Source organism: Rana temporaria, chromosome 6, assembly GCF_905171775.1.
Source record: "Rana temporaria chromosome 6, aRanTem1.1, whole genome shotgun sequence".
In the NCBI taxonomy this organism is placed as follows: domain Eukaryota; kingdom Metazoa; phylum Chordata; class Amphibia; order Anura; family Ranidae; genus Rana; species Rana temporaria.
The window spans coordinates 147,032,000-147,059,112 of record NC_053494.1 but is presented as its reverse complement, the minus strand read 5'-3'; the positions used below and the strand labels follow the sequence as shown (position 1 = coordinate 147,059,112).

The window sequence follows — 27,113 nt, the reverse complement described above, 5'->3', positions numbered from 1 at the left end:
ATAACAGCATTAAAACACTCTATAAAAGAGAAATAAGTATGGTTGCTGATTTATAAATGCCAGTGGTGATCCTTTAATTAGATCCAGAGATACAAAAGGAAGCCTTTTATCCTTTTCCAGAATAATTGCTGTGCAAATAAGACTGAATTTTGGAAGAGCCATTTCAAGTTCTTTCAGTTGTGGGTTTTATTCTAAAACTTCCAGACTTTCTAACAACTATTTGAAGATGGGAGAAAAATAAAAATCCAAATATTTAATGAAAAGGTTAATAATTGTTTACACATTATTTGGTGTCTCAACTATGATGGTGTGTAGAGATGTAAGCAGCTATTGCTTGCCTCAGAGACTGGAAAAATCCTTGTAATTAAAGCATATTGGACTGTAGTGTATAATGAAGTTTTGCAATTCCACTTTTGATGCTAAACTGGGATAAAACCTTATAAGTTTAAAAAAATTGTTTTTAAAACGGCTGCTTACCCTTTCATATGCTCATTGTAGAAATCTCCATGACTGAATGACTGATGTGTTCTTTTTTCTTTCTATGTAATGTTTATGAGGGGACCTGTACACTGCTGACAGATTTCATTATCAGTTTTAAAGTTGGTGTACAGGACTGTCTGCCCTACCAAAAGGTTACAAACCTGGGCGCCTCATTGTATCTTAATGTACTTAAAAAAAAACTGAAAATTTTTTTTCTTTCTTCTGTTTCTCTCCATATCTTTTATTTCACATCTATTCGAAGCAATAGAAGCTTGATTCTATAGCATGCTATATATAACCCCCTGCTCTGTAGAAACAACTATAAAGGTAAGAAATGTTTACAATTTTTTTTGGTGTAATCTGTGAATGGAAACACTTAAAAGAGAAGTATAGCTTTTTTTGTTGCCAGATTTAGACTTACCTCAGTCCGATGCTGCATATGTCCCCCGGTGTCTCTGCACTAAGAACCTAGCCACGGAACACTGCCGATGGCTCCGTTCTCACCGATCCCTGAGAGGAGAGCTACTGACTGTCAATCAGCAGCTCTCTTCTCTGCTCCTCCACGCTCACTGGAGCGCTAAGCTGTGGAGGGGTAGGGAACGGCTGTCTCAGTCTCTCAGCAGCTCGCTGAGAGGCTGAGACAAGCATCAGTCCAAGCAGCTGGCAGATCCAGACTTGGAAGTTGGGATGACCCGGTGCATGGACTGATTCCTGTGACATCAGGAGAGAGCTTTCTGCTGAAAACAGGTCACAGGAGTGCAAAACGAATTGCACTCCTGTGACCCATAGGAGAAGCCCAGCCAAATGAGCTCAGGCTTGACTTCACCTTTAATAAGCATTTAGTGGGGGGTTCTCAAATGTGACTGCAAATGTGGAATTCACTTACTTAAATATGTAGTCAGTTAAATGTGTACGTTTTACCCCATGCCAGTATTTTTAGGCTACATTCGGATAGCTTAATATGTGAGGCTAGTTTTCTGCATTAAAAGCTGCCATTGGATGTAGCAACACTCCAGGTGTGTTCGAAACTTCACGTGCCTGCGGCCGCCAGAAAGCTGATACTCCGTAGTGCTAATCACAGGTAGTGAGACATTTCCCGATCTGTGCAGCCACAGATCGGGAAATGTCTCACTGCCTGTGATTAGCACTACAGAGTGTCAGCTTCCTGGCGGGCGTGGGCACGTGACGTTACGAACATGCTTGAGCTCATTCTTATGCCGCGTACACACGATCAGTCCATCCGATGAGAATGGCCCGATGGACCGTTTTCATCGGTTAACCGATAAAGCTGACTGATGGTCCGTCGCGCCTACACACCATCGGTTAAAAAAACGATCGTGTCAGAACGCGGTGACGTAAAACACAACGACGTGCTGAAAAAAACGAAGTTCAATGCTTCCAAGCATGCGTCGACTTGATTCTGAGCATGTGTGGATTTTTAGTTAAATTTAAAGCAAGTTGGCTTTTTTTTAACCGATGGTTAAATAACCTATGGGGCCCACACACGATCAGGTTTGACCGATGAAAACTGTCCATCAAACCGTTGTCCTCTGTTTAACCTATCGTGTGTACGAGGCCTTACTGTTTACCTGGGGCCAGTTTGTGTGCAGCCTAAGCTCTATAGAAATGCCGACCCTGAGTACACATTTAGCTAGATTCAGTAAGAGTAAAGAGTAACTCAGAATCTGCGCCGACCTATAAATATATATAAGTGTATTCTCAAGTGTATATAAGTGTATATAAGTGTATTCTCAAACAGAGATACGCTTAAACATATCTAAGATACGACGGCTTGCGCCGTCCTATCTTAGGTTGCAATATTTCTGCTGGCCGCTAGGTGGCGCTTCCATTGCGGTCGGCGTAGAATATGCAAATCAGTAGATACGCCTATTCACGAATGTACGCCCGGCCGCCGCAGTACATTTACGCCGTTTACGTAAGAGATAGGCCGCCTAAAGTTATTCCATCAAATAGATGGAATAGTAATGTTAAGTATGGCTGCCGTTCCCGCGTCGAAATTCGAAAATTTTACGTCGTTTGCGTAAGTCGTCCGTGAATAGGGATTTACGTTGCTTACGTCCACATCAAAATCAATAGGCCCGTGCGGCGGACGTAGCCGCAATGCACACTGGGAAATGTAGGGGCACGGCGCATGCGCAGTTAAAAAAAACGTCAAAATCGTCAGGTCAAGCCCATTAACATAAAACACGCCCCCTTACCCCCTTAGCTAAATTTGAATTAGGCGCCATTACGCCTGCCCGCTTTAGGCTACGCCACCGTATCTTAGCAGGCAAGTACTTTGAGAATCATGTACTTGCCTCGCTAACTTACGGCGGCGTAGCTTAAATGCCTTAAGCTACGCCGCCTTAAAGTTGCGGCCATCTACGTGAATCTGGCTAATTGGCTGCATCCAGGGTCAGTATTGGAATGTAACTTGCCCCTCGATGCACATATGCGGCTATTGAAATGTAGCCTTAAGGGTCACATTTTTTAAAGCAGTGAAACTGACAGTCACCAAACATTCGCTGCAAGTGATTCTTCCTGGTGCATATGTTTTAAATGACAGTGGTTGATTTAACAATTATCACCAATAAATGTTTAGTGAAAGTCACATTGGCTGCTGAAGTATATTAATGGATAGGGGGTTTATATGTACATGTACTTGCATATTATCAGCCTTTAGCAACCCAGACTCGGGCTTTGTTCCACGTGGTTACATTCACATAAGTATTAGCAGCCGCTCATAAGCTTTGCTGAATGAAGTGGAGAGTGTTGTAAGTGTGCATGGGCATTGGATTCAACACCAAACAACAGGCCACAGAATGCATCCTACCAGATTTTTTAACCCTGAATTTATTTTTAATAATATTATAAATATATTTGAAAGGTGTATTATAAATGTAGCCTAGGAGGCTACAGCTATAACTATAATGTCACTTTTGGATGAACTGGCCTTTAAATATTGAGTGTATAAGAATTCAATGTGAATTTACAATATATGTGTAAAGCACTGTGTAGATTGACGGTGCTATATAAGTACCTGTAGTAGATAAATAAATAAAATAAAATGAATAAAGTGTAAATTTATTAAAAAATAAAGTTGTTAACAGTAAGAAAGTGTAGGCACCAAGAGCAGTATGGAGATACCTGTGACACCTCTAGATTCTCTTTGTACAACTGAATCCTGGGATGCTCTGATCAGCAAAGCTCCAACGCTTTCCAGTAGTGTCTGAGCTTGCCTGCTGTATCTTTCCACCATACATTCCTGCTGGCTGATCACTTTGATGAGATGCCTAACTGTCCAAGAGGAATGTGTGGTGGAAAGGCAAGCTCTGTCATTGCAATGATGTGCCAACATTTTGCCTGCTCCCAACGCTCCAGGATTTGGTTATTGAATGGTCAATGAATGGTCAATGTAAAATGCTGCAAGTACTGTATGTTCAGGTCACTGTAAAGGCCTTTCATGCTAATGCAGCATTTACCAGCAATCCTTTTTCCTTTTGGGCATGGTTATTTGCGTACAATTCCCAGGGAACATTGCTTGAAGCTTCCCTACCAGTTTTTATTTCTCCAGGGGATTTATTTACTAAAGGCAACTGGGGTGTTTACTTTGCAAGGGATGTTGCACATTGCAAAGGGATTTTCCCCAGGGCTTAGTCAATGTGGTAAAGTGCTGCTATTTTCATCTTCCAATCATGTGCAAGCAAAAATGCTGTTTTTTTATTTTTTATTTCCTTGCGTGTGATTGTGTATTCTTTACAATGTGAAATGTCACCACATTCACTAAGCTCTGGAGAAAATCCCCATGGGAAGTAAAAAAACGATGTGCTTTTAGTGAATCAACACCCAAGAATTTTTATAACTAACATTTGCATTTGGGGATTAAATCTTACAGTATATAATTGCATGGTGGTCTTAGGTAGCAGATGCTTACTAGTAGCTTTAGAAAATTCCTCTACTATAGAGGAGAAAAAGGATAAAAGCATTATGCCCCGTACACAAGATCGGGATTCCCGGCTGTAAATAATGGAATCCCGGGGGGAAAACTGAGAACCTGCTCGGTAACTTTCCCCCTGTACACACCAGAGGTTTGACCATCGGGAAAACTGCAGTGAGAGTTTTGGTCAGGAATCCCGGTCATGTGTATGCTTCACCGCAGTGTTTCCCATAGGAAAACTGCCGGGAAAAAGACCGCCGGAAATTGCGGCAGAAAAAAAGATAACATGTTCTCATTTTTCCTGCCGCGATTCCCGGCGGTTTTCCTGTCGGGAAAACTGCCATGGAGCATACACACGGACAGTTTTCCTGGCCAAAAGCTGACGGGAAAACTGGTCGTGTGTATGAGGCATTAGATGAAAATCTCTGAATCCTTACACGCCATCAAAAAAGGATTAAAGGACAATCACTTAACAAGAAATAATGACACAAAGTGTTAAACACCTCTTCATTCTTTATTAGACAATCTTTGTATCCTCTCCCTTCTTTAAAAAAATAAAAAATAAAAACATACCAAAGACAAGAAAAGCCCCGCTCCCAAATTTATACCCAAATTTCCCAACCCCAAAGTTTATAAACACAAATAACAATAAGATCCAAAAAATATTGTATTCTTCTGCTCAGACTGCAATAATTGCAGCTTAAGTGGTAAAACCTAAAGCTTTTAACCCATGTGCAGCCAGCGGGGCCTGGAAAACTCTGCTTTGCAATACTTTACAGGCTCCTGATAGCGGAGAAAAGGGTTAGTATCTGTCACTTCCCGAGGGACCTGCTGCTCAAGAAATTATGACACAAGTATCTGCAGTGCCCTTCTTGAAAATGGAATGTGGGGCTTAGCATCATAGCCGTATTGGTAACTGTTGCATACATGGACTCACAGTTAGTTGTCAGAGGTGCTGAATAGTAATGAATAGCTCTACGGCAGATAAGGGATTACAAATCTACTGGATAGTGGAAATATAAGAAGGGAGGACTGGGATGAAGCAGGTGTTACTAAGTGGGTCAGCATCCCTCTGGAGTAGACTCTAGTGCTGGGACCTCTGACACTAAAAACATAACCTGACAAGCACCAGCTTTTAATGTATGGGAGTCCAAAGTGTCAAGAAACCCTTTCAGAACTGTAGTGAACAGAATTGGCCTCCAGGCCGTAATCGTGGGGCTTGTGTCACTTGGGATTGCTACAGCAATGAAAGGGTTAATGCTTTTCTTGGCACAACCTGCAGCAAGTCCACAGAAGAAATAGCACCATATTGATTAACCTTGTAAGTCTCCCTTCCACTTGAGGTGGGGCAGGCTAGCAAGGGGGGAGGGTGAGAGGAAGGGCAGTGCATCCTGGGTTGTCTCCTCTTGAGTGGTAAGAGTTGGGCTCCATTATGTTCCAATTGCTGAGACTACTCCGGGATTCAGAGGTGCTGTGAATGAAATATGGGAAATAAAGTAAATTTATTTGTACAAAGTTCAGCAATAAAAAATAAAGGGAGTGTTTTGAAGTGTTGTTGGTGCTAGCTAAATATTTACAATAAAGTGTATCTAAAGCAAAGAGTTCTTTTTTTGTTTTTGAAGGAAGGTTCAGAACCCCTGTCAGGTTTTTATTGCTGTCTGTGTCACCGCTGGGGAGATTCATCATTTGCATTTGTCCTGGTGACCGCCAGCACTAAATGTAATGGAAAGTGCAACATTTTACAGTTGTCACCACAATATGAGGTAAGGAGAAATCTTCATGTAGCACCCTCTAGAGAGTTAGTTTAGGTTTGTCAGTGTAGGTCTGTTAGGACAGGTTAAGCCTGAGCTGTGTAATCTGGGTAAGGATGTATTGATTTAGGGTTGGTTGACTGATCCTAGCAGCTTCTCTGGTACCTCACCCTGTTCTCTGGGACATTGGAGAATGTTCTAGACATAGTAGGTGGAGCTTAGGAGGGGCTGCTTGGAATATTTTGGAGGGCCTCAGCCAATCCCCAGTAAAGGACTGGCAGAGGGCTGGCCATCTCACTAATAGGCATGAGTCCACACCTAAAAACTGCCCTCACCTAACAACTGTACTTTTATTTTATCCATCAGATTATCCCCCACAGTTATTACCTTTTTGTATCACTTGACCCTCCCTCCTAGATTGTAAACTCTAAGGAGCAGGGCCCTATAATTCCTCTTGTATCAAGTGTATTGTACCTGTACTGTCTGCCCTCATATTGTAAAGCTCTGCACAAACGGTTGGCGCTATATAAATACTGTATAATAATAATAAATCATGCCAGGGGGGGGGTAGTCGGTGGAAGATGGAGATGGAGGCTGAGGAGGCTGTCGGTGGACCTTGAGGGTGCCCCCTAGTCTGGGGGGGTGACCTCAGACCTGGGGCCCAGGTTTTGGAAGATTCCGACCAAAACACACAGAGGAAACCCTTTCTTGAGGCACGGGAGCAAGGAGAGAGGACAGCGGGAGCAGATCAGCAAGTCTGGAAGATCTCCTGAGAATCAGTTGGGTAGGCTGGTGCGTGTCAGTCTGGAGGACTGTGGGGGAAGTTAGCCTGGACTGCTAGTGAACAGGACAGCTGCAGCCAGGTGGTCTGGCAGTGCCTGAAGAGGTGGTGCTGGGATAAACAGCTACAGGAGTGATGCAAGCTGGACACTGAAATTCTGCTAAACAATTAAGGGGCCTTGGGTTCCTGCCTCTAATGGGCCATTGCTTTATCTGACTGAGTGACTGTCAGGTATTCACAGTGTTCTGGCTAAGTGCTGCAAGCAAGTGTAAACTGGAGAAAGAAGAGGTGCTGTATATAGAGACTGTATATAGGAAGAGTCGTCCCTGAAGTTATTGTTGAAGTCAAATGGGCATCCCATAACCTCCCACCCCTATCCAAGTTATTACCCTCAATAAAAAAAAAAAAAAAAAGTCCCTAGGAGTGCACTACATTCTTGTCGGGACATCTGTTCTGGTGTCAAGTGCTTAAGAGCGAATCTACCATACTTAGGAGAGATTGTGCCTGTTGTGTTTTCAGATCATGAAGTACATAAAGGGAAATTTCCACGGTGAGACACAGGTAGCAAAAAACTTGACAGGGATTCAACCAATCTTTAGTATTGGATTAAGTGAAAAGCTATTGGACTGAATGGAAAGCTATCTATGAGTGGAGGAGGCAGCCTTTTCATTCCTCCTCCCATCCTCCATTCATAGATATTTTTATGTTTATGGAAGCCATAGTACAGCTTCTTTGAATAGAAGAGGTGGACGGAAAGCGCAAGCATAGTCAACACTCTTGATGAGTGCCTATGACATGTTTTTTTCTCTAAAAACCTCTATGGCACCAGAAGATTATAATGGCGGGGTAGGGCGGGATCAGAGGATAGGAGATTTCAACTATCGGAAGCCAGGAGCACAAGGGACACATTGCATTGACCCTTGTGCTAATTTTTAAAACATTTTTTAACTAAAGTTTAAAACCAGACTTTAAAACCAGTACTATTCAAGCTGATTAAATTGGAATGCTAGGATATGTTATAGAATTCCAAATTCTAAGTGCAATTTTTAATGGTTTCAGCTCATAATCTATAAGATATCATTACACACTTTCCTGTAGATATAAAAAAATACATTTAAGTTCCTTGTTTGAGCAAATACATTCTTTTATTTCAATGTCTTGGTGTTTCAGTATTCTCTGATGTTTCCTTCTATGCCCATATGGTGATGAACACATGCTAAATATTTAAGTAGAACTATAGGCAAAACGTTTTTTTCTTTTGGAAAGAGAAAAGAAGGGTTATAACCCCTATCAGGTTTTTTTTCCATCTTTGTCCTATTGGGGAGATTTATTTTCACGTTCTGTCCCTTAGCCAAATTAGGAATCGGGAGGAAATCCCTGGGAATTAGGGGAATCCATTGGGGCCCTCCGGGTCATCAGAACTAGTGTTTCCGTTGGAAATTTCCTCTCTATTACTGTTTTGGGGACAACCCAAAATGTGGGATTTTCTTTTATTTTTACTTTTGATGAAAATGGCAAACAGGATAAATAGAGAGTGTCAACCTTCCTAATGGGTCAAGAGGTAACAATAACAATTTAACAGATGTCCTAAGCCCTACTCTACTTTATCCAGAACTAAAAAAAGTTTTGCCTTTAGTTACACTTTATATGCCCAAGTTACAATTCAAATGTGTCTTAGCCCCATAACTTTTTATATTGTTTAATAGTACAAGTAAATATAATTAACATTTACATTGACTATATCTGCTTCCTCCTAAAAAAAATTCTGTATGATTCTCATCTGCATGTTTTAATTACTCACCTGTAATACAAATCTTTTCACATTCTTTCTGTGTGCTGAACCTGTTCTCATTTCCTCCGCAGCCACCGTACCAGAATCGGGCGCAGGTCTTGGTTTCTGTATCATAGTGCCATTGTAAGATGAACTCCCTGCAGGTGCCTTCATCCTTCTGCAGCTTACATGCCTCTGAGCCCACTAGGCAAAAGAAACAACATTTTAGTAAGAAGAAACAAATGATTTTAGAAGATACACATGTAATCCGCATTATTTGCAGGTCTGGTTGTGCATATCATACTGCTAAACTTTTAAAGATGCTTTTATCTTTTTATCCTTTCTGTGAACTTTTTATTTCTGTAACTAGTCCAAACTATGTGGTTAATGTTGCTGCATGAATCACAGGGAAATCAATTCCCCGTAGTGACTTGTAGACCCTTGAAAATGACACTAACATATCTAATTAATGCTAGTCAGCTGCATTTTGGTGCAAATGAAAAGATCCAAAGTTAAAGGAAAACAGTCACCATGTAATAATAACCTTGAAACTTAATTTTTTTTATTGTTTAATTGTATTGTCAGGGCAGAAGTGCCAATCTGCAGAACTGAATGACGTAAAAAATGATGTACATAAAACTGGAATACATAAAAAAAATAAAATTGTTACAACATAAAAGGCTTGCCAGTTTTAAGTACCTTGATTGTGTATTCAACTATTATAAGATATTATTTGGATCATTAATATGTCAAGCCTTTTTATTTAGCACAACACATTCATTTAATCGAATACAGTGGAACCTTGGATTACCAGCATAATCCGTCCCAGGAGAATGCTTGTAGTCCAAAGCACTGGCATATCAAAGCAAGTTTCCCCCATAGAAGTCAATGGAAACAAAGATAATTTGTTCCGCATTGACGTCTATTGCATGCAATACCGCATGTGACCAAAGGTGGGGGGAGGGGCCCGGGAGAGACCCGGAAATACTCAGAGACATCTTGGCTGAACGCGGAAAGGCTCGAGTGTTCCCGACAATTTCCGAACGGCTCCGAACCGTTCCGAATGTCACTGCACCACTGTCTAAATGTGGTACTGCACACCGCAGAGGCTTGAATCCTGCTCATTTTGCGAGACGACACTCGCAAACCAAGTCAGGATTTAAAAAAAGAAGTTGCTCGTCTTTTATAGCGCTCGTAAACTGCGTTACTCGTAAACCAAGATTCCACTGTAAATGTTTTAAATTCAATCCCTGTAATGCAATGATGTCACAAACTTGCTAAATACATCTTTAAATAGCTTTTGTAAATCAGTCAACTTGCCGCGTTTCACAATCAGCAGTTTCTGAGGATAGTAGGAGACAGCAAGCCCCGTACAGGAGTTGCTGTCAAACAGTACAAGGAAGGGCTGGATTATGGGCATGTCAGCCACTGATGCTAGAGACTGATTACGGGACTGAAGTCATATTGTGCTTTTGCATGGTGTCCTGCTCTTTATTATGAGAAATGAAATGCACATGTCTGCCATCACTACCACAGGCTTGAACCAGTGGATAACATTGACAGATAAGAGGTTGAAGCTGCACAGGGCATAGGAGACTGGCAGGATGACCATAAAAGTTCCAGTTCACTTGCATGAAAGTAAAATATAAAAGCATTGTTTAAAAAGAACTGTACTTTTGATGCAAGTACTTTTTATTTGCAGCCGAGCATACACTTTAAGTGAGTTAGTGCTATTTTGGAACTTCAAATAGAATCTCCTCCACTTGAAAATTTCCGCCCCCCTCTATTCTTTATTACGCCACATGTGTAGGCTTAAAAAAAGTCAGGTTTCTCACGCACCACTTGAGATATCTTGATAAGCTCCAAATGCATGTATATTGGACGCGATCCACTAAATGTCAAGACGTAGCTGGCCATATATCAAATTGAAATTAAAACCATATGTACTTAGATCAGGCTGAAATGACATCAGCCCCATTTGGTGCGTTTCCCACGCTGATTGGTTGCTCCGTTTCTTTCTTTTTTTATTTTTTATTTAATCTGCATTGCATTTATAGACCTCTGCTTGTTATCTTAGCATCCGTCATGTGTATCCAAAGCCCTAAATAGGAAATAGCTATTGAAGCCACTCCCCCAGGGAATTCTGGGTAAATTCAAATGAATTGTGCCGCAGCCATCTTTATGCTTAATAAACCAAATGTTTAGGTTTAATCTGACACAGATGTGTAATCATCTGGAAATCTGAAGTCATTCAGCCTTGTACTTTAGAACCCTACAAAAGATTAAATTAGATCCTAAAGCCTTCATTATGGAATTCTGGGTAAAACAATAGAAGGCTTGCATCTGTTGTGTATTTATAGCTGGAGGCTTATGTACGCCTTATAAGCAGCTTTTTAAGAATACAATAAAAATGGAAGGAGAAATGCTATGGTATATGGCAATTGCTTTCATTTTCTCCACATGTATTTAATTCTTAAAATAGTGGCATTTAAGTGTGTCTACACCTAAGAACAAAAACGTAATAGACAGGCTACTGGTGCCTAGATGTGGTGACTGCAATATTTTTTTTCTTCTATTATGTTTCACCTAACTTACTCACTGTACTGTACCTATGAGGGAGCAGAATTGTCACCCTATTACAGGACTACAGAACATCTTCCCTTCTCATTTCCATATCATAGAGGGGGGGGTTTCTGTAGTTCACAGAGCTGAACGAGGCAGGGATGGTAACAGTGCTTGGGATAAGACTGCAGATTGCACAGGTGCAGGATAGTGCTGGATTTCTGTTAGGGTCACCAAGACTTTTGTTTTGCAAGCACTTTACCTTGTACATTCACCCAAGTAAAGGGTTTTTATGCACGTCTTTTTAAAATACTAACATCATTTTTTTCTACTAGAGTATTTTGTAAATGTATGAATGAGAAAACAAAGAGTCAAAGTTTACAGGTTGTTTAACTCATTCATTTATAGTACATATCAGTATACCTAAACCAGGTGGCTGGAGGATGAATTGTGGGGTTACTTTTGGGCAAATTAAATAAATACTTTGTACCTTTATTGTGCAGTTTATTGCAATAGATTACACACTCTACTTCTCTGTTATTATAATAATATCTAACAGAAGAACAATTTTTATTGCTGATGTCTCTAGTGCAGTAGAGGGAAATTAAAGAAAAAAAATCTGACTACTAAAAATAACAAGACTCCTTTGATCAAGACATCCAATATGCCTACACTTCGAACCTAACATATAAATAATGTCAAAACCTTTTTTTGTGGAGACAAATTAGAACCCCTGTCAGTTTTTATTGCTGTCTGTGCCCCCGTTAAGGAGGTTCACTCTCTCTATTGGTCCTGTTTACCATTTTCATTGAAAGTGACAGTAAAAGAAAATCCCATAATTTGGGTTGTCCCCAGAAAAGTAATAGAGGGGAAATCTTGCAATGGGGACACTAGTTCTAGTGACCTGGGGGTCTTCAAGGAATTCCCTTAATTTGCAGGGATTTCCTTTTCCTGTTTAGCTATGGGGAAGGAAGTGAAGAGAAATTTCCGCAATGGGACACAGATGGCGAAAACATTGTTTTACAGGGATCATAACCCTCCCTTACTCTATCCACAGTTTTGCCTATAGTTCTACTTTAAATTTCCAAATTGTATTTAAGGGAAACTATTTCCTATTTTCAGGAACTCACAATTTGATTAATTATAGTTTACCTTATAATAATTTTACAATTCCCAATATTGTATTAGATATGCAGATTTGTAGATTAAATCTCTATCTCTATTTCACTCCAATCACATATTGGTCAACTATTTTATTCTAATTCTATGCATTATTGCTGTCTGCGTCTGCATCAAATAGACTTCCCACCTCTGGGACAGGAAGTGTAGGCAAATCATGTGAATTGGGAAACAGCAAGAAATAACTGACAAGGGTTCCAAACCTTCCCCTCTAAAAGAAAAAGTTTTTTTGGGGCTATACTTGGACTTTTACTGCAGCATGATGTGCATTACTATATTAATTGCTAAATGGAACTGTTCACAATAATGTATTTATGTATTTATTTTCAATTAGTGTTTTAGATATTAATCTTTTCCCAATAAAGATGCACTATTTATAGTTTCAAACCATCACTTTCTGAAATGTATTTTCTAGAGTTTATGCATTGGGCTGGGTAAAAAAAAAAAAAAAATGTATGGTGTCTTTACTGTGCCTGCAGCCAAAAGGAAGTAGACTCGGATAAACATAACCAGAAAATAAATCTGGATCTTTTCTGATTGAAATAGTAAAACATTCAGATGCTAAAAAGGTTTCAAAACAGTAGTTACTTTCTAAAGACCAAGTGGTTTAATTTGAAACAGTTTATTGAAAATAGTACAAGATTAATGTATCAAACTCTAAGGCTGCGTACACACGGTCGGTCAAAACCGATGGAAACGGACTGAAGGACCGTTTCATCGGTCCAAACCGATGGTGTGTGGGCCCCATCGGTCAGTTATCCTTCGGTCAAAAATGTTAGAACTTGCTTTAAAATTTAACCGATGGACGCCTAACCAATAGGTCAAAACCGACGGTTAGTATGCAAAAGCATCGGTTAAAAACCTGTGCATGCTCAGAATCAAGTTGACACATGCTTGGAAGCATTGAACTTCATTTTTCTCAGCACGTCATTGTGTTTTACGTCACCGCGTTGGACTCGATTGTTTTTTTAACTGATGGTATGTAGGCACATCAGACAATCAGTCAGCTTCATCGGTTAACTAATGAGAACGGTCCTTCGGACCGTTCTCATCGGATGGACTGATCGTGTGTACACGGCCTAAAGAATGATGCATTAATTCCTGTACTATTATCAATAAACTGTTTCAAGTTAAACCTCTTGGTCCCTAGAAGGTAACCACTGTTTTCAGATATTTTTTAGTCCCTGAATTTTTTACTCTAGCGTTGTTGGGCTATGGGCACTGCACCTTAGGACCCCAAGTGGTAAATCAGTGCACTTGTGGTGGTATTTATAGGGGACTAGTATCCCCATTTTCAATTTCTTCTGGACCCCAGTTTTTTTTTATTAGATTTTTGTGATATCTTTTCCTACTGAGTCTCACCAAATTTTATAAATGGTAAAGAGGCAACTGGTTTGACTTACAAAACAAGAACAGAAACTGACATTAAGTGTAATGCCTCGTACACACGACCGGTTTTCCCGATGGGAAAACTGTTATGTTTTCTTTTGGTCGGGAAAACCGGCCGTGTGTATGCTCCCTAGCAGTTTTCCCGACAGAAAAACTGCGGGAATAAATTTGGAACATGTTCTATTTTTTCCCGTCGCGAATCGCAGCGTTTTTTGCCCCGCAGTTTTCCTATGGGGAAACACTGCTGTGGAGCATACACGCGGTCGGTTTTAACGATCAAAGCTCTCAGGCAGTTTTCCTGTTGGGAAACCCGGCCGTGTGTACATGGGGAAAAGTCACCGATCCGGTTCTCGGTTTTCCCCTCAGGTTTCCCGGCGGTCTATTGACCGCTGAGAAACCCGATCGTGTGTACAAGGCATAAGGTTTCAAATGCTTTTCTGTCCTCCGGTTTATGTAAGTAAGCTCCAGAGATACTTTTTGCATACTCAAGAGCTTTACATGATAATAAATGATGTACCACTGATGAAACACACGATGGACCAGAAATTAAGCAGGCCTTACTTTCTCTTCTATAATCTACTGCATGTTACCTTGTACAAAGTACAATTGGTATGCATTTCCATTTATGCATCTCTATACACCATCCAGGACAGAAAAATGCATGCGCCTCATAACAAGTTTCCGTACTTATATTTATGTTTCTATGAATTATTTATTCTTAACATAATTTTTTTTAATTTAAGAGGTGGCTAGCCTGTCTTTGATAGAAGTGGGTGCCTGCAAAAGATGTTCAGTTCCTACAAGGATTTTGTCGGAACATATGATACAGAAAGGTGTATTTTTATGGTTAATAAGTGAAAACATGTATTAATGGTCTATTAAGGGACCAGAGGTTTAAAGGTCCATAAAAAATGATTGTGGAACGCCATTTCAAATAACTTTGCCAGAATACAGTGTCCTAAGAAAGGCTACAGTACTACCAATAGCAATACAGCAAGGATGTGCCGAAGCATGGAAAGGAAGCAGAAAAGACTGTACATCTCTTAATATTGGTACTGGCTTATGAGCAGAGTTGCACAGAGATTCAATCTGTATTCGTTAAGCTTCATAAAGCTAAATTGCATATGTATTGATTTTAATGTCATGTCAACCCAATACTGGCAATTAAGAGCACAAAATGACTGTGGTTAGTACTCTTGCCTTGCACTTTTCATTCCTAAATGGCAATACTACCTGGGATAACATCTGTATACACTTAGAAGGTTTTCCCTGTGTTTGGATGGGTTGATTGTTCCAGTGTCTTCTAACAATCCAAAACATAATGGTAGGTTCATTGGTTCTTTCCTATTTTGCCCCATGCATGTGACCTTGGTATGAATATTAAAGGTGGAAGTATAGCCAAATATAGTTTTAGTAAGCTTATTCACCACCTGGGATAGTATCTGAGTCAATTTCTAATGAAAATTGAGCCATCTCATGCAGTCAGCTGGAACCAGTAGAAATCTTCTTTGCAGGGATGTCCTGTCTTCTTCCTGTCTCTTAACTTCCATCGCTGCCATAATTAATAATTTCAGGTCTGCTTGAAGCTGCTGTAAACAAAATCCTGATGATGAGGACACCTCCCCTCCTCTCTCCTCCTCCACAGAGAAACGTTATATTATTGTTTTGCTGCCTGTAACATGATTTGTGAATGGAGGAGAGTCTGATGAGTCACAGGATCCACTCCTTCATTCACAGATCATATTACAGGCAAGAAAAGTAATTATTAAACGTTTCTTAATGGTGGAGGAGGGTGGAAGTGTTGGGTCCTCATCAGGAACTTTTTCACAACAGCTTCACAGAATGGGTCTTCTGCTATTGACTCCTGTAGCACTGGAAGTTAAGAGACGGGAAGAGGGTGGGGTATCCCTGCAGAGAAGATTTCTACAGGATACTTCTACCTGCATGACAGAGGACATTCATCATTACATGTATGTTAGCTTGCTGAAGCTGTAAATAATGTTTTTTTCTTTTAATGGCTTCAGTTTTAAATTGTGATCTCCTTCAGAGAGCAGAAGGTAATGTGACCCATGCAGGTTCCATGCACTCTGTAAAGTGTTGGCACTATTTGAGGAAGCATCAAATTAGGCTGCTACAATAGCTTTTCTGGCAAACATCTGAGCTATCAGAATGTTACTCAGGCTGGCACCAGCAAGAATTATATTAGACCAATAACAAACAGAAACAGCAAACTAAAAGGCACATATGACAAAGCAGGACTGGAATATAAAACTATCATCAAGGAAACAAAATCTCCTATAACAAAGCTGAAGCACAACAAGAGACGCACAATCACACATGATGAAGATGGAAAACAATACCAAAAACAAAGAGACATCATACATAATGGTCAATGACAAGAATAAAATACACTCATATATATAGATATCAACATCTATATATGTCTCTATATATATATATTAAATATATATATATATATAGTATTTGAAGACACACACAAAAATTCTAAAATATATACTGTATATATACTGTATACATTTGTATATACAGTATATACTGTATATATTGTTATATAGGATAAAACATATAATACAATGCAGGAGAAAAAGACAATGCAAGACAATGATTAATTAATGAAGATGGGAAAACAATACCAAAAACAAAGAAACATCATACACAATGGTCAATGACAACACTAACATACACTCATACATAGTGTATATATATATATATATATATATATATATATATATATATATATACAAATACACATATACATATAAATATATACAGTATCTATCAAAAGTGAGTACACACCTCACATTTTTGTAAAAATTGTATTATATCTTTTCATGTGACAACACTGAAGAAATTACACTTTGCTACAATGTAAAGTAGTGAGTGTACAGCTTGTATAACAGTGAAAATGTGCTGTCCCCTCAAAATAACTCAACACACAGCCATTAATGTCTAAACCGCTAGTAACAAAAGTGAGTATACCCCTAAGTGAAAATGTCCAAATTGGGCCCAATTAGCCATTTTCCCTCCCTGGTGTCATGTGACTCATTTGTTTTATAAGGTCTCAGGTGTGAATGGGGAGCGGGCATGTTGAATTTGGTGTTATCGCTCTCACTCCCTCATACTGGTCACTGGAAGTTTAACATGGCACCTCATGGCACAGAACTCTCAGAGGATCTGAAAAAAAGAATTGTTGCTCTACATAAAGATGGCCTATAAGAAGATTTGCAAAGACCCTGAAACTGAAAGCAGCACAGTGACCAAGAGCATACAGCGGTTTAACAGGACATGTTCCATTTAGGACAGGCTTCACCATGGAAACAAAGAAGTTAAGTGCACATGCTCAGCATCATATCCAGAGGTTGTCTTTGAGAAATAGACATATGTTGCCAGCATTGCTGTAGAGGTTGAAGGGGTGGAGGATCAGCCTGTCAGTGCCATACGAGGCACACTTCATCAAATTGGTCTGCATGGCTGACATCCCAGAGGGAAGCCTCTTCTAAAGATGATGCACAAGAAAGCCCACAAACTGTTTTCTGAAGACAAACAGACTAAGGACATGGATTACTGGAATCATGTCCTTTGGTCTAATGAGACCAAGATAAACTTATTTGGTTCAAATGGTGTCAAGCATGTGTGGCGGCAACCAGGTGAGGAATACAAAGACAAGTGGGTCTTGCCTACAGTCAAGCATGATGGTGGGAGTGTCATGGTCTGGGGCTGCATGAGTGCTGCCGGTACTGGGGAGCTACAGCTCATTTAAAGAACCATGAATGTCAACTTGTTCTGTGACATACTGAAGCAGAGTATGATCCTCTCTCTTCGGACATTGGGCCACAGGGCAGTATTCCAACATGATAACAACCCCAAACACACCTCCAAGATGACCACTGCCTTGCTAAAGAAGCTGAGGGTAAACTTGGTGGACTGGCCAAGCATGTCTCCAGACCTAAACCCTATTGATCATCTGTGGGGCGTCCTCAAATGGAAGGTGGAGGAGCGCAAGGTCTCTAACATCCACCAGCTCCATGATGTCATCATGGAGAAGTGGAAGAGGACTCCAGTGACAACCTGTGAAACTCTGGTGAACTCCATGCCCAAGAGGGTTAAGGCAGTGCTGGACTTAGGGGTGTACTCACTTTTGTTACCAGCGGTTTAGACATTAATGGTTGTGTGTTAAGTTATTTTGAGGGGACAGAAAATGTACACTGCTATACAAGCTGCACACTCAGAGCCGGTTCACACTGGGGCGACTCGTCAGGCGGCTCAGCCGCCTGATGAGTCACGTCCCATTCTATGCAATAGAACCGTTCTAATAGGATCGATGCAAGTCGCTCCGACTTAGAAAAAGGTTCTTGTACGACTTCGGGGGCGGCTTAGGGCGACCTGCATTGACTTCTATATAGAGGTCATTTTGCAGGTCGCCTCTGAAGTCGTCTTTATGAGGCCTTGCGGAGTCGCCCCTGAAGTCGTGCCGTCTAAGTGTGAACCGGCACTTACTACTCACATGAAAAGATATAATAAAATATTTTCAAAAATGTGAGGGGTGTACTCACTTTTGTGAGATACTATATATATATATATATATATATATATATATATATATACATACATATATATTGTATTTGTAGACATACAGTACTAGGCAACTCTACAACTGTCTGTTGCCAGTGGAATTCTTAAAGCTTTGAGTCTCGAGCCTAAGGCTGGATTCACACCTATGCATTTTTAGTGCTTTTTGCATTTTGTAGGTTTGAACCCATAGGAAACCATGTTAAATGGACTCTAGTGCAAATCTGCAAAATGCAAAAAGCACTAAAACTGCATAGGTGTGAATCCAGCCATAGGGTCATTCATAATGTGTCTTTGGCTGAAACTAATGACAGTGTGCACAGTAGCTCAGACTCTGTATATGGTGAAAAATGAGGAAAAAAAAGGGTGAAAGTATTTGGCACATTTCATGATCCTTTGCTGACAAGTTGTTATGCCATTGTACTAATTTATAGTTTATATCAAAAGTATATATATATTTTTCTTATTACTTATTATTTATATATATATTATCTATCTATATATCTATCTATCTATCTATCTATCTATCTATCTATCTATCTATCTATCTATCTATCTATCTATCTATCTATCTATCTATCTATCTATCTATCTATCTATCTATCTATCTATCTATCTAAATACATATAGACAGATAATATATGAGTAACAAGAAATAAGAAAAATAAGAAGAAAACAGTAACTGCTGTTTTAACAAATGTTTTTACCTTTTTAATTTTAGTTATAGCCAAAAAAATATAATTTAGCTACAACAAATACAGTGAAAAATGGACAAGAGTTTTTTCTGAGTATTAGCACTATTTCTCAATGCGTGTCACCTGATGTACTTGGCCCGTACCATATGAATCGAGCTCCCTGTACCACGATGCTGGCTTGGTCATTACCTTTTCCCTCATGCAAAAGTTCATGTGTCCCAAGTAGTGTACACTCACATGTGCTTTAGTTTATTTTTTTATTAAGTTTGCATCTGTTTGGGACTGTATTACAAATGAAAAGCAAAAACAGATCCATGAATCATTTTAATGAAATATTTTAGAAACAAGCTGTGGACTCACATGTGTGCTTTGCTTGCTAAAACATTTTCCATGACTTGGGAATACATTCTTGAGATGAAGAACAAATTTGAAGTAACAATTCCCCATTACCCCTCAGTAAGCCTAACTATATGAATACTGGTTTACAGCTAATCTTCTCAAAAGATAGTGAAAACGACCCTCAGTGTTAAAAACTGTGCAGAAACTTCTCAGATGCTTCATGGTCTTTTTCAATGTATTGTACTAATTTACAGTGTGTGTAACAAATCATTTAATTTCACCCCAAAAAAATAAAGAAAAACTATTAAGACCTGCTTTATAACATCAGTAATTACCATAGCTTCACAGTGTCCATTCAATAGACTTAGCACATGTGAAATAAGTGATAACTTATTTTACCAACTGAAGAATGTTAAATTACAACTCTCTTGTTTTCTTATGGAACTGTTTTAATTCACATACCAATGCTGTAACCCCCCCCCCTCCCCCATTTATAGTGCTGTATCCCTATAGCCTAGTCAGGACTAAGTGGTTGATTTACTAAAATTGACATTGCATAGTGAATGTCGGCAAAAAAAGGTAAACTTGTAAGTTGTATTCACTTTGAATGCCCAATTATGCGCAAAGGAAAATAGACAATCAGAAAACATTATTTTCTAAATAAACAGTCTATACTTCCTTAGTAAATTAAGGCCAATATCTCACTATGGGGCTTATATATGTAAATATATTAACAATAATATTTCTTCTTGTTCAGTATTTCAATTCTAATTGTCTTTCTGAGTTGAAGAGGAAACATGTTATACATTTTTCATATATAAACCCCAAACTGTTTTAGCTTTGGAATGATAAACTGTGTGTTAATCTGGGCTAAACCAAAGAGCTAAAATGTCTAGGGATGTTTCAACAATGCCCGTACAAGTGCAAGAGGTTAAACCCTAAAGTGATAGTTGTCTGGTGCTTTAAAAATCAAAAGGTATCATTAATTCACAGAAGTCCTCTTTTGATATAGATGAGCTTTGTCTGGGTGAATCCTTCTGCGCCTGACCATTTGTCTCCTGACTGGGCGTCTGGTGTAATTACCTGCGAATATTTTTGTTTCCAACGCTGGTAGCTGCATGGATTTCTCAACCACTAAGAAAAAGAGAACAGGTTTCACTTAATTAATGAGTACAATTTCAATTAACTTGGAAAAAAAGCAATATGAAATAGTAATTGAGCTCCTGTAAAGAAGATTCGCCTGAAGAAGGTTCAGAAAATGATGAGGGCCACAAATGATCTGCGTCTACTATTCTAGAAAGAAATAAGCGATTAGCAAAGCAAAACAAAAGACTTGCTGTTATGTAAGAAACCTTGGAAGTGGAAGCAAAGATGTATTAGTTACTACAAGCAATGGAGTATGTCTTTGTAAGTTGTAAAAAGATGATGAGTTTCTTTATTCCTGGTGCCCAGATTACGGTCTCTTGGCACTTGCCATGTGGACCTTAGGGCCCTTTCAGATAGCAGTATGTGTTTCCTTTTAATAAGTTGCTTACAAAAACATTTTTACACTGGATGATTGGTTAGATTAGTTGGGTTTATTTGTTTCACACATCCTTCTTTTCACTTTTTTTTTAAGTTATTTTTTCCTCAGATTTTTTAGGATGGATTTTGGGGGGCAAAATACCAAATGCGGCATTGCTAATTTTTACAGGGCAGTAGAGAGCACAATTGTGGAAGAAATAATTTTTAAAGCAGCTGTAACGTTATTTCTAACATTCCCCTTAACATGTCTTCAGTCTATGACTGTCTCTCGAATCACGTCCCCAGTCACCAACGAGTAGTATGACTTCAGTCTCTGACCATCTCGGATTGCATATCTGCATTCTCTGACAGCTTTATGTAGCGTAACATTTACTGAATATTATGCTTTGCCCTTTGGTGATGTCGGGAGCCATACATGAGGCCCCCTATACCAAGTAAGTTGGCCACCACTATTCTATAAATACAATTATAATACTGCAATAAAATATGACAACTTATATAGGGGAAACAATGGTAAATATTTTAGGCCAATTATTGAATATGTAATTTTTGGTAGGGAATATAGTCCTAAATAGACAAATAAACTGGCTGGAAAGTCTGGAAAAACATCATAGAAAGAAGAAAACATAAACAGGGTGCTGGGGTTAATAACTTCATACAAACACCATTTATTGAATGCAGCACATTTACAAGTTAAAATCTTCACAGTGAGCCCGGGAAACCAGCAGAAAGGTAACTAGCAGCATGTAAATTTACAGATAGCAGCCAACCATGTAACAGTGGTGATGGGTATGGCACCAATGCAGATCAGTTAGGCAGGTAGACCAGTGATGTTAGCTGGTCTAACCACCTAGCTGGCCTGCATTGGCGCTATACCCTTCACCACTGTTTCCCAGGCTGACTATAAAGATTTTAACTTGTAAGTGTTCTGCACTTAAAGTGACTGTAAACGATCACCTTGTAAAACAACCCATTCAGTTTAAAATAGAAATGAAAGGCAAACCATTTTTGTGTAGTTATAAAAAAAAAAAAAAAAACATTCCAAATATTTTTTTCCCTTTTTTATAAATGATCACATTCCCTCTTGCATACATGTAGGTGGAAGGAGAAATAGCAGCACATTGAGGTTGCCAGTGAATGGCTGTGCAGTGGGGGCATGTCAGGACAAGTCTAATGATTTGAGGAGAGTACCCGGAGTTCCCAGCATAGCTAGAGAACTGACCATGGTGTACTCTTCTGCTCAGTGTGGTCAGTTTTAAACAGGAACGCAGAGGGACTAGCAGGAATGCCAAGGTTTTTTTTTATAAAGAAAGGAATACAAAGAGAACAGGATACGTTCTCATACAAGTACATGGTACAACAGGCACATATGAGGAATATGAATTGTTGGGGTAACAACCGCTTTAATAAATGGTGTTTGTCTGATCCCAAACCCCAGCGCTACGTTTGTGTTTTCTTCTTGCAGTGTGAGTGGATCCTACCCAGGACTGTCACAGGAGCTGCAGGGGTGCAATGGATCCTTCATCCATCCATCCTATTCATTGGAATTGCTTTTCTTATGGACTTAAGGACTTTTTGTATGCACTGTAAGGATTCCTGTGAAAGCTGTACACATTCATGTACATATTATTGGTGTTTGTCTGGAATGACATCATCAAGTCTGTTCAGAGGAAGCATTAAGGATGGCACCCATATCTTTGAAAAGATGTGCAAGGTTGAACAGTATGGAGAATACAGATCTGTGTAATATTTGAAGGTTATCCCATTTACAAACCATTAAGGGTATATGGTTTTATATTACGGGTATAAGGGTTTTAAAATATGTTGTTAGTTATCTATAATTTTAATTTATTCTAATCAGTGAATTGCTGTATACAGTGTATCATCATTATTCTACTGATGATAGATTTTTTAAAATGCGTCAGCCCATCAAAAGCTTAAAGTCTACAAAAACTAAAGTTAAATATAATTGCCCAAAAAGTAATATTTGAAAATAGGATGACCCATATGTGATATTTCAGTTATAGGTAGACTTTGTTTGCTGAATCAGTCCCTGGCCTCTTATATGAGATTTCTTCCAAAACTTCTGTTATCAGCTGAGTGACCCTTCAACTACTTTATATTTTCAATTAGCACTGACCGTATGCATAGCATAGGCATGTTTAAATGATTGGATTTCACTTATTCTCTCCTTTTAAATTATATACATACATTTTAATAACATTTCATTGTTTCATACTGTAATATATTGTCAATCCATCCTTAAAGTGGATGTAAACCCTCCATAAACCCAGTGAAGTGAACAGCCTCAGATGATACACAGGGATGAACCAAATCTCCCTACATAGGTTTTGCATGTATATCTGCTGTCTTCACATTTATATACTGTTTAGAAAGTTCAGATTTTGTTAGGACATTTTCTCTTCCTGTTTAACAAAGAGTGTGATGTCTGGGCATACAGCCAAGATAGGTAAAATTGCTGATTGGAGGAAAGGCACACACCCCCTCTTAACATAGGCAGAGACTCTCAGAGGTGTTTTGTAACAGGGCCAGCTGCCTGCTAATCTATTTATAGCAACCTCCCCCGACAGAAATTTCAGGCTGCTTTTATCTTATGTGTCTGAGAATTTGTCAGGAGATGGCTATGGAACTTAGCTCTTTGAAGAGAGATAACAAAACATTGCAGATATATGTGTCCAGCTCAAATTTCATCCACTTTAATAATTATGAGATAATTTGGATCAGAAGAAACTGAATGGACTGAATGCATTTTGGAAGTATTATATATACCATCACTCTTGGGAGTAGGCTTTCACATTTTATAGGATTTTTAGAGTAACAGCAAAGAGGAAAAAAATATGCTTTATAGCTTTAGTTACTTGATGCTGCAGCAGACACAGATGGAAGGTCCTGAAATAGCAATGAATTAGTGAAGCCTTCAGCCTAAAAGCAATTTGAAGTTGTTATTTTGTACTAATAATTTTATGTCTTGCCCTGTTGATGAAGATGGCTGAAGGGTTATGGTGATGAATGTCTTTCATGCTTTCATGCAGAACAAACAAAGATTAGAGTGAAAGAAAAATATGGAATCCTCCATTTTGTCTGAAGTTGCTGTAAGATATAAAGCCTGTTGGAAGGAAAGTGTTATTTTGAAAGAGGGATAAATGGTAGATCAATTGCCCTGTGTCTGATACTTACATGTCTTTTGACACCTACTGATGCATTCAGCTTCTGTGTCAAATCTATTTGCATTGCCACCACACCCACCATACCAAATCTGGGTGCAAATCTTGTCTGTCTTGTCAAAGAACCACTTAACCTCATTCTCCTTGCATTGGGTGCCCATGTCCAGATCTAGCTCACAAGGATCTGTTAAAGTGGAATTTCAAAGAGTGTCTAGAGTTACAAGGTGAACAGATGGACACTGGGCATACCTGAAGGTTGACCATGGTCCCTTTGTCCCGTTAATATTCCAGTGAGAACTGAAAAAATGCTGATCTTTTGGACTTCTCATTAATCAAACTACTGAAAGAGCTCAGCCTATTCAATATTAAATGTATTTTACTCTCAGCATTTACTGAGATATAATATAATCTTCTGTCAAGTAAAACTTGACCATGGCTGTACTTCCAAGCCAAGTAATGAGCAATAAAGTACAACCAAAGAAGTTTATTCCAATGTAGGCCTAATGGATTTTTGCTACAATAAAGTATTCTTCAGTTTTTTTTACATTATCTTACCAAAGAGATTCAACAGTTGTAATCACCATAAACAATGTAATATTCACACTAAATTTCAGGCACATTTTTCTACATAGTATACATAAGTGGATAATTTTTTAAAAATTGTTTACTTAGCAAAGTGAATGTTCACTGATTTTAATAAAGTAAAGCTGGGTTCACTTTGAATACCCAAATTATGTGAAAGGGGATTTTTTCATATACAGTATATGACAAATCCAACTTCGCTTTATTTTCTAAGCCCATTTACAGTAATATTCACTGTGTAAAGTAAAGATTTTCAATATCTTTAGAAAATCACCCACAGTAACTACACATTGTACTTTTATAACATGATATACATAGTAGCCTACATATATATAATCTAAACATCTGTGATTTATATGACTAGCTGTGTCAAATTTTGTTCATTGTGTTTTTAAAATCTAACATTGATATTAGAACAGCTGATGAAATTGATATTGTTGGGTAAATGTTGAAGCAGACACTTTTTTATAAACCTAAACAATCTTAACATCCACATTTGACCAAATAACTACTTTTAAGCCTAATTTCTGAAATGTTTAACAAGTGTCGAACTTTAATGAGTATGTTTTTAAAGATTAGTAACATCTATTTGATTGCAAATGTTTATAAGTAATATGACAGCACAAAACAGTGACTCAAAGCTTCATGATAAATAGTGGCCTTGACTGCAGTATGTGTCACGGTAACACCCAATCTAAAAAACATTGGTTGTCCAAGTAAGATACAGAAAAAGCTAAGAATCTGGTCAGATGGAAATACTGATTTCTTTTTATTTGCATGCAAAAAAAAAATCAGTAAACAAGTTTCTTGGTGATTGTAAAGTTTGTGTAGACTCAAGCCTCGTACACACGACCGAGGAACTCGACGGGCGAAACACATCGTTTTGCTCGTCGAGTTCCATGTTAGGCTGTCGAGGATCTCGGCGAGCCAAATTTCTCCATTGCCGTCGAGGAAAAAGAAGACATGCTCTCTTTTTGGCTCGACGAGATCCTCGACAGTTTCCTTGTCGAAAAATGTACACACGACCGGTTTCCTCGGCAAAAAAAAAAAAAACAGCAAGTTTCTTGCTGGTTTTTGCCGAGAAACTCGGTCGTGTGTACGAGGCCTTTTAGTCAGGTATGGACAAGTTCACAGGAATGTATAGAAGATTCAGAAAATTTTGAAATTGCTTTTAATGCATATAAAAGTATTTTTTTTTATGCCAGTGCAATTATTTTTAAAGGACTGCACCAATAATACTTATGGCTTGGTAGATATAGGAGCCAAAGTCTTATATGATTTTCTGTATAAGAGATCATGCCACTGACTTGTACTAATTCTAACAATTAACGTCACCCTAACAATCAATCCTACCCTACCTTTACCCTTAGCACCTTTATCACTTAACACCCTAACATTTAGGGGTCTGTTTATGAAAAAATTGCTGTGTGAATGGCCAAAGCACTTGCACAGCTGTTACTAATAGTCTCTGCAATTTGCCTAATATGTTAACTTGATATGATTGTCAGCACCATGTATTGGCCATAATGCAGTATTTACTGTACCTGAAATACTTCAATCAGGAAAATACTGCATTATGACCACTGGATGGAGCTGACATTCACAGGAAATGAACATATTAGGGAATTACAAGTGTTATTTGTGATGGCTGTGCAAATGCTTGAGACATTCACACAAGTGAACCCCTTAACTTGAACTCCTTTGCCGAAAATGTTATACCTTAACACATAACCTAACGCTAAAACCAAGCCTTTACCTAACCTAGAAAGCTTAACCCTTTCTGTAATACTTAAATTAACTTGTAGGGTAAATTTACTAGATGCAACAAGGCTGTTCCCTTTGCAAAGGAATTTTCCCTTAGCCTAGTGAAGATGGTGAAAAGGCTTTTCACTTTGCAAAATCACATACAAGAAAAAAACAGCATTTTTATTTGCACATGATTGGAAGTCAGCAAAACGTCACCTCTTTCACTACTGTAAGATAAAATTATCTTGCAAGGTGAACAGCCTAGTTGCCTTTTGTAAATCTAAGCACCCTTAAAGTGTATCTAAAGCCTAAACTTTTTTCATTTTGGATAGTTTGGAAATGTTAAAACCACTGTCTGTTTTTTTGCTGTCTCTGTCTCATTAGGGAGATTTACCTTCATTTCCTATCCTGTAAAGTGTAAACTGTACAGGAAGTGAAAGTATATTTTCCCAATTTGTGCAAAATCCCCTCTTAGACAATTGGCAGGGTAACAATTTAATAATTTCCACTTTACTCCTTTTCTGGTGGCAACTCAACATTTTGGATGTAATCTGAACTTCAATGGTGATCAGGGTAATTAGAGAGAGTGAATCTCTGTGATG

At 38.7% G+C, this 27,113-nt stretch overlaps 1 protein-coding gene across 12 annotated transcripts in view; it reads right to left on the bottom strand.

Moving 5' to 3' along the window:
• Positions 1–4,973: 4,973 nt before the first annotated feature.
• The window catches only part of COL6A3 (collagen type VI alpha 3 chain), a 142,908-nt gene continuing 120,768 nt past the window's right edge, over positions 4,974–27,113 (bottom strand). For 8 of the 12 annotated variants that reach the window (XM_040357520.1, XM_040357525.1, XM_040357528.1 and 5 more), the window contains 4 exons: positions 24,197–24,367; positions 20,558–20,608; positions 8,751–8,924; positions 4,974–5,888 (listed from right to left, as the gene is read on the bottom strand). In XM_040357520.1, coding sequence (XP_040213454.1) covers positions 5,848–5,888; positions 8,751–8,924; positions 20,558–20,608; positions 24,197–24,367 — 437 coding nt within the window. In that variant the 3' untranslated portion in view covers positions 4,974–5,847. The remainder of the gene's footprint in view (positions 5,889–8,750; positions 8,925–20,557; positions 20,609–24,196; positions 24,368–27,113) is intronic. The other 4 variants (XM_040357521.1, XM_040357522.1, XM_040357523.1 and 1 more) reach the window with 4 other exon arrangements.